We start from the raw sequence: 11,989 nt of genomic DNA, 5'->3' as shown, positions 1-11,989 counted from the left end.
CCTTGCACAAAGAAGCGCGAAAGCCTGCCTGTGGAGGGACGTGGCGAGCCCTTGCACGAAGAGCTGGTTCTCGGCCCGGCTGCTGTCTCGCTGCTCCTCTTGGCCGTCAAATTCAGAGTTTCTTTAAGGGGGGGCTTATGGAGATGGCAGCGGCACTGGTGGATGTGTTATCTACCCCTGACTGCGCTGGGAGGAAGCTGTGCTGTAGAGGTCTAGCGTTTTTGTGGGTTTGTTGGTTTTTGGTTTTTTGGGGTTTTTTTGTTTTGTTGTTTGTTTTTTTTTAAATAAAACCGTTGAAACAAACGTCGCGACCCGGTGAGCGGCGCTGGGGGGGGGAGAGTAAAGGGGGCGATAGCATGCCGCGCCGTTTCCTCTGCGCATGCGCAGCGGTGCCACGCCCCCTTCTGCCCACGTGGTGCGCCTCAAGGAGCGGCGCCTGCGCATTGGGACGCTGTGACGTGCCGCCCGCGCGCCGGCGAAGGAAGGGCGGGGGGGGAGCGGGCGGGGGTGGGACGGGACCGGACGGCGCGGGGAGCGCGGAGCCCCGGCCCGGTCCGGTCTCCGGCCCGGTATGCGCCGCAGCGCACGGGAACATGGCCCGGCGGAGTCCGCCGCGCAACGGTGTCGGCGGCCACGGTACGGGCTGGGCTGGGCCGGGCCTGGCGGGCGGGTGGGTGGGGGACACCGGTTCCTCTCAGGTGGGCGGAGGGCTGGAGCGCCCCCTGCAGGCGCGGCGGCGCCCCCTAGCGGCGGGGCGGGGCTCGCCGCTTGCGTTCGGGGCCGGCCCCGGGGGGGGGGGGTCCGGGGGGGGGCCGAAGCCCTGTCGTCCCCCCCCGGGAACCCTCCCGCTATACGGGAGCGGGCTGGGGCGGGCGGGGAGCAGCCGGGGCTGCGGTTTGGCCGCTGCCTGACTCGAGGCCGGGCCCTGGAGCTCTCTGGGCTTTGCTTTTCCAGGCCGCCCATCACGGTAGTAACGGGGGGGGGGGGGGGGCTCTGCAGCAGCTCCGGGGGCTGGCCCGGCCTTGCGAAGCGTTGTGTAAGTACCGGTGCCCGGTGCCTGCGCCTTGTTTCAGCCCTTGGGCCGCTTCCCTCTCCGGTGTGGGCGGTCATCCATCCCTCTTCGGCCCGCGGAGATCGTCTGCATTCTCCGCAACGCCGGCGGGTGCTCTGCTCGGCTGCTCCTCAGTGAGAAGTGTTCCAGGAGCTGTTTTTAGCCGCGGAAGTAAATAAAAATCCGGTCAGGTGGACCCTTCGTGACGGTACGGGTTGAGTTACGGTGCGATAAGCCCCCGCGCTCTGAGCTTGTGTTTCTGTCTCTACTCCAAAGCGTAACTGACGCTGCGAGTTAAGGTTTTGTGGGTGTGCAAAAAAGGTTTTGAAATACATTTGTTGTTTTGGTTTTTTTTTTAACTACTTGCAGGTATTGTCCACTGTACATTTAAACAGTGTAAATATTGGGGAACTTGCCAATAAATTTTAGAAGAGGAGCCCACGATACATGCTCCTTCCTTCGTACTACTCCTTAAGTTCTTTGTGTGTGAACAGGAGTTTTTTTCTCCCATAGGCTTTGTCTCCTCCTTCCCGAGGCTTCGGTACGTGACAGCCCAGTGTCTGCGTGTCGCAGGGGATGGGGAACAGCCAGCTGAGCGGAGCTGGTTTCTGGTGGCGTGCAAATAACTTTGCTTGCACAAGGGGCAGGAAAGGAAATAAAAGGAAATTGTGGTCACTGGGTGAGCGTTAGAAGCTTTAATGCTACCAGGAACTTGGTGTTTGGAGGGGACTTGGAGATCTGTCGTAGATTATTATAGCTTGTTTTCATTCAAAAAGTGTTTAAAAAGGGTACTTTGAGAAGGGACAGCATCCGCTGCTTGACCTACTTAGCGTCTGTGTGTCTGAGCAGCCTGCCATCCTGCCGTTTCCCATTCAGATGCCACAGAAAGTGGCGTTTCCAGCCCGGCGCTTGTACACAGCTCCGCGGGAGCAGGGAGAGGGCCGGAGCAGCGCCAAGATGCTGGAGGTGCCACGTGGGCAGAGGAATGCACTCCCCGAGTGGAGGGTGGAGCGTTGAGAAACAGCTGTTTCTCCATCAGGATCCTTTTAATTCCTCCCGCCCCAAATCCTATTCGGACATGTCCCTTAGCAAAGGAATCCCGTTTGGATCCCAAGAGTGGTTGGATCTGTTGGAAAAGCCTTTAGGTAAAGGCAGTGTTTGCGGACTCATCCTGCGTTCCAGCCCTGCAGCTACTCAGCAAAGCCTCCTTAGTGGACACCCCTCCAGTGTGGGATATCAGATGGCTCTTGGCCACCTCTCTCCTTCCTCACCTGAGGCAGCGGTGACAAATAGCACAATGCGGTGTGAAATAGTGTCCCTTCTCAGCTCCCCAGGAAACACTCCTGTGTCCTGTAAGTGTGTTTAACCCATCTGAAACCAGAGCACCGTGTGCTTTGTGTGTTATTCCATTCCTTACTTGCACCTGAGCTCATTTGCTCCACAAAACAGTGGTACTTGTTTAATACTGGCTAACCTGCGCCTATAGTAATAGCTGGCAAGTTTGTGTTTGTTGGGAGAGAAGTCAATACGCTTGTGATTTGTTAACTCTGGTATAATTATGTCCTTTCTTGTGACTGAGCTGGAAATGCTCAGACTTCTCCCTAGGACGGCTGCATCCAGGAGCCGCTGTCTAGCTGGGAGTTGGTAGGAACATGAAGTCCTGGTCTTAGGAAACACTTGACACCTCAGCTGGCAGCTGCGTCAGAGAGCAAACAGTTGCAGGATGGCTTTGCACGGCTGTCACGGTCCTGAATGGAGCCATGATCTGTTGGGGAGTGTGGGAGCTGAGGGCGAGGGATCCGCTCAGGCAGCGGTGGCGGCTCCCATGTCAGGAGGAGCAGCGGTTGCCTCCCAGGGTGGGAGCAGTGGGGAAGCGGTGGGGGTGCCCTGCCCTGCGAGCCATGACGTGCCCCCGATGGAGCCTGTGGAGATGGGGACAGTCAGCTGGTGGGTCACCCACCAAGGTCATCCTTAGCCTGTCCTGGCAGGGCGTGTGCTGACTGTCCCATGTCATCTCCCTTGTTGTGTGTGTGACATCGCTGTAGGTAGATTTTGCCCCCCTGATCTGAGTTGCTGCCCTCTGTGTGCTCGTGTTGCCTATCAGCTTGCCTCTTTGTGGTCTTCTTACAGACTTTGATTCGAAGAAGAAAAGAAAAGTGGCAGAAATTTATCAGGCTCTCAACAGCGACCCCATCGACGTGGCTGCGCTCAGGCGGATGGCGATCAGCGAGGGGGGGCTCTTGACAGATGAGATTCGTTGCAAAGTGTGGCCAAAGCTGCTAAGTGTTAATACAGACGACCTGCCCCCTCTTCCAGGTATGGAACAGCCTGGATTCAGGTGCTTTGGAAGAACGGCTTGGTGATCTCTGTGCATGCTAGAGGAAGGATTGCAGAGGTTGAAGCACATGCTTTCTGACCTGCCTTTTCCCTGTGTATGCGGGTCCATTTCCCACCAAGCTCGTGTTCGAAGGGGACTCATGCTGCAGCATGACCACCGCAGCTTTGTGCACTGTGTTGTATGTTAAATGGCAGATTTGGAAATACACAACTTCCTAAAAACAACATTTCCATTGTGCTGTGAGGGTGTTATTATCTTCAGTGACAGTGATGGAGATTAGTTCACTTTGGATGCAGTTGGTGTGGCCCCGAGCAGTTAGCTGGCATGTGTAAGTTCATTTGCAGCAGAAAGTATCAAACTTAATTTTTGTTGCTCCCATGGAGAGGTGGCTGTGCTGAGGCCTGGCTTGGCCGAAATACTTCCGAGGTGTCCCTTCAAGGCATAGATGAAGCAGTTTGTTGCACGAAGCGCGTGTGGTGTTTGGGCAGAGCAGAAGGAGGGAAAATGACCTTCCTGATGAGGTACCTGCACGGTTTTTAAACCTCAGCAATGCAGAAACTCCAAATCCTGTAGCTTTTACAGTCACTGTCCCCAGAACAGATTTTGTTGTTGCTGCTGAATCTGTAGCCATTCAGAAGGTGCATCACCCCATGTCAGTCAAGAACCAGGTTACGTTAGGTGATCAGAGCTGCTGGAAGACAACATTTAATTTCACGTGATCGCGTAGATAGTTCAGTGTGTGCCAGCAAATTCTTTTCTCTTCGGTTTTAACTATCTTAGCTACCTGTGGGTGGGGTTTTCTTCTGACTTATTTCTATTTACTAAACTATTCTTTGTGGTCTCCCCAGTGTATCATGCCTTGCTGCTGCTCAGCAAGCTTTGAATTGCACAGCAAAATTGTGGAGCAAAGATGTTTCCAGGAATGCTGGGAATGGTGTCAGTTTAAGCATTTTAACATATGTTGTTTAAAGAAATAGTAGTCTCATTTCCTTGCACTGAAGTGCCGCTAGTGTCAGAATGCGTGGCAATGCAAGTGAGGGGACAGGGCTGGTGTGTGACGTACGAAAAAGGGGACGTACGATGGGGCGGTGTGTCTGTGCGTGCAGCCTCATCCTCCTGCCTTCAGCAGGGTTTCTCCCAGCTCCCTCAGCCAGGTCACTTCCCGGTACGTTTGCACTACTCAGTGTTAATCATGTTCGTCTTTTTCTCAGCAGGAAAGGAGCTGCGAGAGGACAATAAAGATTACCAGCAAGTGTTACTAGATGTGCGGCGATCCCTGCGCCGTTTCCCACCAGGTGAGAGGGGATTCTCCTCTTCCCGCTCTGCGGGGGGATGGTCTGTGCCATGGGGCTCCTCCTGGCTCAGACCTTAGTCGGGGGGCTGCAGTAGGTGACGCTCCATTGCTCCAAGAGCCTGACTTCTAGAAAGCCTTTTCCTTGTGAGCTTACAGCAGCTTCTTCATGCAGTGGAGCCATTCTGCGGCTATCTGTTTCCTTCAGCTGCCTGTGCTACAGCTGTTTTTTGATGTGGCTCTTCCAACATTACGCTTCCCCCTGCCCCACTGACCCCCCGTGCCAGCAGGCCAGTACCACTGAACAGTTGCAGCACAGAAAGGCTTGGATCCTGTGTGCCCCTCGCCTGTTGTGAACTGGGTGAGATTAGGATAGATGGAATGCTTGAGAAATGTACCATTTGCTTCAGTTTATTTTAGACCGTGGTCTAGCTCAAGGGCATGGAAGCAGGTTTGTCAGTGGTTAGAACAATTTCTGGTGTAAAACAGTCTCAAAATTGGGTTCATGCACCAAATTTAAGAGAACTCTGAACCTTTAGAAGCAAAATGTTTTTGCAGTTGTTTAGTTCTGATGGGTGGCTGCTGCCTTGTTGTGCTATTTATAAAACATTTAATCCAGCAGCTATCTAACTCTGCAGAGCAGTCGTTATTTCTGGCCAGAGTCTGCTTCCCCCTTCTGCTGCTTTTATTTTGTGTAAACAGTTGACTGATTCTCATTCGAGTGCAGATACTGTGTGCAAGCCTGATTCCTGAAGGGTCTGCTAGTACAGACTTTTTTTGCCCTTGAATGGCAGCCTCCTGCCTATTTTTAGACACATTAGTGAAGCAGGGGAAAAGGAGAACTTTGTCATTGCAGGATCTCCGCTGGGACTTGCTGCTTGGCCTTTGGGCATTTTATCTGTTGACAAGGACTGCCAGAAACTGACTGCAGCTGTGCATGGCAGGAACAATGCTTTTCCTGTGACATCCTGTCCCTAAACACATGTTGTTAGCAGGGGACCGATATAAAGTTGTGGCGATGGAGGCCTCGCAATCTGATGCAGTTGGCTCAGTTTCTGTGAAAATGGGTCCTGTTTAATTTTTTCTAGAACCCCTGGGAAATGAAAAATGATTAAAATGTCCTTAGCAGTGCTGGATGAGCAGCGCAACTCGCTCTCCGCAGCACTGTACAAACATCAGTAAACCCTGCTCCCATCCTCCACGGCAACTTCCTCGCAGGTAGGGGCACTGCAACTCCAAAGATGAAACAACCTAACAACTGGCTGCCTTCCCCTGGGCCATCAGAGTTTTGGGGGGCAGGATTAGGGCTTGGTTTACTTTTTCTGCTAGTTTTACCCCCCTCCCCTTTGCACCACATCCCTTGGGATCAGGCACGTTGGTAAATGCACAGGTCCTCTCCTTGCATACTGCAGCCGCGCTTGCTCCCACGGCAGGTGTCGGTAGGTGACACAGCCTGTCCCACCACCGCCTGGTGCTGTCCCCACAGGGATGCCGGATGACCAGAGGGAAGGCTTGCAGGAGGAGCTCATCGATATTATCCTCCACGTCCTCAAGCGCAACCCCCAGCTGCACTACTACCAGGGCTACCATGACATCGTGGTCACCTTCCTCCTGGTGGTGGGTGACAGACTGGCCACGGCTCTGGTGGAAAAGCTCTCGACGCATCATCTCAGGTACTCAGCAAGCTCGGCTGGAGATGAGGAGCCACCTGCGTGTCCTCAAGCTGTGGGGACACCTGAGCAGATGGGGCTGGCCTGGAAGGGGAGCCTGGCAGGCAGAGCCTTGGGTTAAGGCCGGCTGCCTGTCATGTCCATACCCAGAGGGGTGTTGTGAGAGAGCAGCGCGACCACACGATAGCACGTGGCTTTGCAGGGAGTTGTGCTCTGGGGAGGGGTTAATTGAAGGATGTCAGTTAATTTGTAGCATCTCTTGAAGTTGAAAAAGCCAACGCACATGCATTATTCATAGTTCTCTAGCCATCTCTGCTGTCAGGGCCTCTCCAGCTCTTGGGGGCTGGCTCAGCACAGTGCCTCCCACTTGCCTTATACAGCCCTGGGCAGTTTTGCACTGAAAGGGTGGTCTGTACAGCCACTGTCCTGAGCCCCTAAGTCAAGTGACTCTCCAATTTGTGCACTGAAATGAGAACAAGCCTTCAGCTAGGGAGTGGTTTGGAGGGATTCTCCCTCCTCTCCCAGACAGGGAGTTAGGTTTTGGGTGCTGGAAAGGCTTTACCGTTCATGCATGCACTGCAGCAAAATAAGAAGTGTCAGCTGACACCAGTGTGATTGTCTGGGTCTGGGTTTTCTGTGCAGATCAGCCCTGCGTGTCCCAGATAGGTAGGAAGGGGGCTGTCCCAAATAGACAGAATTCCTTGGGGCTGGGGGCCACCCTGCCAGCAAAGCTGTTCATTGCAAGTACGTTTATTTACATTCTGGCTGCCTCCCTGGAGGGAGAGCTCACTGACGTGGTTGCTTGACGGAGCTTCTTTTAAATCTTTCCTCAGGGATTTTATGGACCCAACGATGGATAATACCAAGCACATTTTAAATTACCTGATGCCCATCATAGACCAGGTGAACCCTGAGGTGCATGACTTCATGCAGAGGTACGCTGACCTTCCCTGGGAGCCTCCTAGCTCTCCCCTGCCCGTCTCTTTACTGTTCATGGGACCATTTGCACCAGCATGTCCCCACCATCACAGTGGCTTCCTCAGAGTGAGTCAACAGCTGACCCGCAGCTAATGGTGACAGTCCAAAGCCATGTGGCACTCTGCTTCTGAGCAAACCCAAACTTGTGCTGCCTGTCTTGAAGGGTTTTAAATGGTGTCATCTTCACCCCAGTGGTCCGCTGTCCATGTTGGAAAGGCTGGGGAGTTGCAGATGGTGTCGTACAAAGCTGCCACAACTGCTTCACGTGCCCAGTTTTGTGGCTGCTGTCACCTTCCTGTAGCTCATTGCTAGTTCTGGGGATAATTCCTAGGTTGTGCAATAGGGACACACAAGTGTAGTCCGGACAGAATAAAGCAGAAGCAGGAAGGTAAGTGGGAAGGTTCAATCCAGGATAATTTTCTGGGCAAGTGTCCCTGTTACGTTTCATGGCCAGAATGTCTTTGGGTACCAAGCTTGATTAGAAACTCCCAGAAGTTAGTAAGCCTTTAGGGTGGAAAGGAACCTGAAAAGCTGACTGGGCTGCAGGACTTCAGGTGTCCTCAGGTCAGCATGCCAGACAGTGACGTGGTACGTCACATGTTCAGGTTCTCCTGAAAGCAGACCGTTTGGACCTCTAGTGTGGACCCCACTGGATGTGAGATGAGTAATGGCAGCATTTTGCCTTGGGATTCTATCAGAGGTACAGTTCATGGGTGTGGACTGAGCTCTGAATGTTCTGCCAGTAGCCAGGTCTATCTCCCTTCCTAGCACGGAGGTGCAGTGCAGGGATCGCCCAGGAGCATTTCAGCACTGTTTCCGAGCTGCTGGCAGCAGCTGATCTAACAGCACTTTCTCTCTGTGCAGTGCGGAGGTGGGAACCATCTTTGCTCTCAGCTGGCTGATCACCTGGTTTGGGCACGTTTTGTCTGACTTCAGGCACGTCGTGCGATTATATGACTTCTTCCTGGCTTGCCATCCACTGATGCCCATTTATTTTGCTGCTGTGGTAGGTATTGCCCAGAGTGACAGGGGGATTAACTGAAGTATTGCAAGGTGCCGGTGGTTTGGAGCTGCAGAGGGGGGCTGGCAAACCCAGTGCTGCTGCTGTCCCCAGCTGCACCCTGCTCTGCAGGGGACCCCGAGGCCAGCAATGTCCTTGGCAATGGCAGAGGGCTGCTAGGATCCAGGATTGCTCAAGGCAGCCTGGGGCTGTCCAGATCTGCAGGCTGTTCCAGTTCAGTGCCGTGGAGGCAGCATAACCTGGTGTTTTTCTCTGCTTTCATGTGGTGGCCCTGCTTCTGGGCACTTGCTCGGGTGCTGGGGAGCTTGTCTGGCTGGGGGCAGCCCTGTGCTGTGCATTCATCTACCCTTTCTCCTATGGGAGGTCCGAACGTTTGAGGGCAAGTCATGGAATCAAGCCCTGCTGAGGTTCTGCCCATGTCTCTGACCCGCCAGTAGCAGGCTGTGCTCAGGAGACAGACCTAACTACCCAGGAAGGGGCTTTCCACAGCCTCAGAGTCTCGGGAAGGGTTTGGCGTTTCTTTTCCCAGACAGGGAGTGCTTTGCTGCGATGTGTCCCCTTGCGGAACGGCAGGTCTTTCAGATGGAAGTGAAATGTTTTTCTCTTCTGGCTCTGAAGTGAGTGCCAGCGAGGGACAAGGAGTCACCCCTGCTTCCCTGGCTGTCCTCAGTGTTCTCGCTCCTCTCTGCAGATCGTGCTGTACCGGGAGCAGGAAGTTCTGGACTGCGAGTGCGACATGGCCTCTGTCCACCACCTCCTGTCCCAGATCCCACAGGACCTTCCTTACGAGACTCTGATCAGCAGAGCTGGGGACCTTTTTGTCCAATTCCCACCATCCGAACTGGCCAGGGAGGCAGCTCAGCAGCAGGCTGAACGGTGAGTGCAGGGCAGCCCATGTGCACATGTGTTCTGTACATCCTCTTGCCAGGTCTTCCTTCCTCATGAAGATCTTCCTCCCTAGCAGGAGGCTGGCCCCAAAGGTGAACTGGGGAAACTCCTTGACCCGTTTCTTCTCTTGCAGAACTGCGGCTTCCACTTTTAAGGACTTTGAGTTGGCGTCAGTGCAGCAGAGACCAGACACTGTGTTGAGGCAACGCTTCAGGGAGCGGCTCCGAGGGGAGGAGCGGACAAAATCCATCTTGACAAAGCCAAGGACCAACCGCTTTGTCAAGCTGGCGGTGATGGGGCTGACGGTCGCGCTGGGAGCAGCTGCCCTGGCCGTGGTGAAAAGTGCGCTGGAGTGGGCACCCAAGTTTGAACTGCAGATTTTTCCCTGAAGCCAGAGGAAGGGCCTTCCCTGTTACTGTGTCCTTCCCTGGCAGGAAGGGGTGATGTTTGATGAAAGGACGACCTGTCTGAAGATTATTTTTTATTCTTGCTGCGTCCCGTGACGCTTTTGGCCTTTGCAACAGAGACTGATGGGAACCAGCCCAGCAGGATTGTAACCCACACCGACGCTCACCTTGTTCTCTCCTCCCCGTGCAGGGGTGAGCAGATGGGCACTGCCGCCATCTCGTGAGGAACCGGAGGTACGGATGAGTCAGGCTTTTCAGGCTGTGCACAGGTGACTGAACGAGCGGAGAGCCGTGCATGGGCTATGCCGAAACGATCCCGCGTTCTCTGTTGGGGATAATTAGTGGGAGTGAGGGCAGATCCTTGCCTGGAGGAGAGTGTCATGGCAGGGTTTGGCCTGGGTGTGTGCATGTGTAGGGGCGAGGGGCTGTTATACTCCTGAGGAACAGGGCAGCCCTCTGGCTCTGCATCACTCCCGTCTGCAGGCTGCCAGCACACTCCCCTGTCTGCATTCAGCTTTGCTGGTGGTCCGATCCTTCCCTTTCCTATAGGCACCCTCTGAGTAGAGCCAAACCTTTCACTTCTGCCAGCGCCCTGCCATGAGATTTGTCTCCAGCATGTAACACTCCATGGCTCCTTTTGCTTCCTCATCTTTGCAGCCTGCTCTGTTTACAGAACAGAAGGGCAGGGGACGGGAGTAGACCTGTGGGACTGCCAGAGGGAGCTCAGCTCTCGGTTGCTGGGGCTCCTTTGCTGGCAGTAGCACGGTTGTATCTTGGGTCAGCAAGGTGAGAGATGAGTGTCACTCACCCTGCACGAGGTATGTGCTGTCATGTGCCAGGTCACATCACCACAAGTGTTAGTGGCACCATAAACGCCTGTTGCAGACTTTTTTACAGCTCTGGAAGCAGGCTCTAATGCAGAGAAGGCTTTTTCCACCTTGTGAAACATTTTGCGGTAGGAAGTCTGTCTTAAATCTCCCCCACGAGCTGATCAGACTTCATGGTCGCCCCTTGGAATAACACAAATGAGGGAGTTTCCCAGAAAGGCCAGCCCCAACCCCCACGTAGCTTCTGTCTCCCCATCCAGTCCCGTTAACAGTCCTAGCACTCCCTGCCCTCTGAGCTAAGCATCGAATTCTAGACAACTCGGTGTCCCACTGAGACAAAGCCAATAGACACTATATGCCTCTACCTCTCCCCTGAGCTGCTAAACCTCCCGCAAGTGCCCTTACCTGTCCCTTACGGCTCCCGCCCAGCTCCCCTGCCATTGCTGTGTTGTGCCCAAAGCCATCTGTGCCGTGCCCAGGGGCTGCACACCTGAAAATCGGGTGTTGGTTGAAGAGTTACAGATTTCTGGATAGGGAAGAAAACTCGTGCCCTGCAAGACTCAGCACCCTCCTGTCCCAACCCCTTGCCTGTCGGTTCATAACTGCCTCTGGGTAAGTTCTGGTTTGCCCTGTGGGCCCTCGCTCTCAGAGGGGCCATGCCTTTGTGGCCGGAGGGTGTGCGGGCAGTCATCATGCCTGACCTGTGTTTCCATAAAGCTCTGAGCAGAGGAGTTTCCTTTGCCTCTGCAGGCTGAAATCCGGAACGTGTGAATCTGCTCTCGCGCAGGCAGGGCAGCAAGACCTGTTCCCTCTGCCACTCGCTGGTGCCAGCGGCTGGCTCGTGCCAGGGCTGTCTGTGCCGTTGGTGAGAGCCGGGGGCTGCTCACGGGTCTCCTCTCCCAGCGTGGTTGAAGGCAGAGCCTGTTTCTGGCCCCTCAACACCTCCCCAGGGCAGCAGTGGTGTGGGGCAGAGGGCTGGGTGATTTAGCACTTTAGAAACTTGTGGTGCAGGAGAGTCTGTGGTGACCTGGGGATTCTGCCGGAGGTCCCAGGACCCCTCTGTACACTCCCCCACTGCCCTGAAGGAGGGGATGGCTGGAATCCCCCCACTGGGGGGGAAGCCCCTGCAGCCCCCCCGCTCTCTGGCCATGATGCACTTTAGTTCTTGCGTTGTCCCCAGGGGAGGAAGGGCCTGGGAGGAGATGGTCACTTCGGGTGCTTCAGTTACTCTGTACAAAGACTTATACGTACCCGTGTAAATGCAGATTTGTACAAACCTTATAACTGTAAAATAAACAGTTACTAAACACGCTTCCTTCCCTCCCCCTGTGCCGGCAGGGGCCGTGGCATGGGGCCGGGGGTGCCAGATCTGCTCTCGTGACACCCCATGGCCCAGAGCTGGCACATCCCCGCGGCGGCCACGCCAGCTCTGCGGTCACCGACCTGCGTGGCCTCACACCCGGCAGCCCCGTGGGAAGAGAAGCGGGAGCGGAGCCAAACGGCTCTTGCGTGCCCCAG

At 54.8% G+C, this 11,989-nt stretch overlaps 1 protein-coding gene across 6 annotated transcripts; it reads left to right on the top strand.

The window, feature by feature from the left end:
* The first annotated feature begins 488 nt into the window (after nucleotides 1–488).
* On the top strand, nucleotides 489–11,780 carry TBC1D20 (TBC1 domain family member 20). Of its 6 annotated transcripts, XM_041122770.1 has the most exons (9): nucleotides 959–1,259; nucleotides 1,565–2,403; nucleotides 3,182–3,367; nucleotides 4,601–4,684; nucleotides 6,167–6,353; nucleotides 7,184–7,285; nucleotides 8,193–8,334; nucleotides 9,041–9,225; nucleotides 9,371–11,780. In XM_041122770.1, the coding sequence occupies exons 2-9, from the start codon at nucleotides 2,037–2,039 to the stop codon at nucleotides 9,624–9,626; spliced, it is 1,509 nt and encodes a 502-aa protein (XP_040978704.1). In that variant the 5' UTR covers nucleotides 959–1,259; nucleotides 1,565–2,036; the 3' UTR covers nucleotides 9,627–11,780. The 6 variants fall into 6 exon arrangements, with proteins under 6 accessions (XP_029864618.1, XP_029864619.1, XP_040978704.1 ...); XM_030008758.2 differs by lacking the exons at nucleotides 959–1,259; nucleotides 1,565–2,403 and adding an exon at nucleotides 489–636; XM_030008759.2 differs by lacking the exons at nucleotides 959–1,259; nucleotides 1,565–2,403 and adding an exon at nucleotides 490–636 and having other exon boundaries at nucleotides 4,604–4,684.
* The last annotated feature ends 209 nt before the right edge of the window (nucleotides 11,781–11,989 follow it).

Source organism: Aquila chrysaetos, chromosome 3, assembly GCF_900496995.4.
Source record: "Aquila chrysaetos chrysaetos chromosome 3, bAquChr1.4, whole genome shotgun sequence".
NCBI classification, from domain to species: domain Eukaryota; kingdom Metazoa; phylum Chordata; class Aves; order Accipitriformes; family Accipitridae; genus Aquila; species Aquila chrysaetos.
The sequence above is the reverse complement of the archived record's forward strand: the minus strand, read 5'-3'. Positions and strand labels throughout refer to the sequence as shown.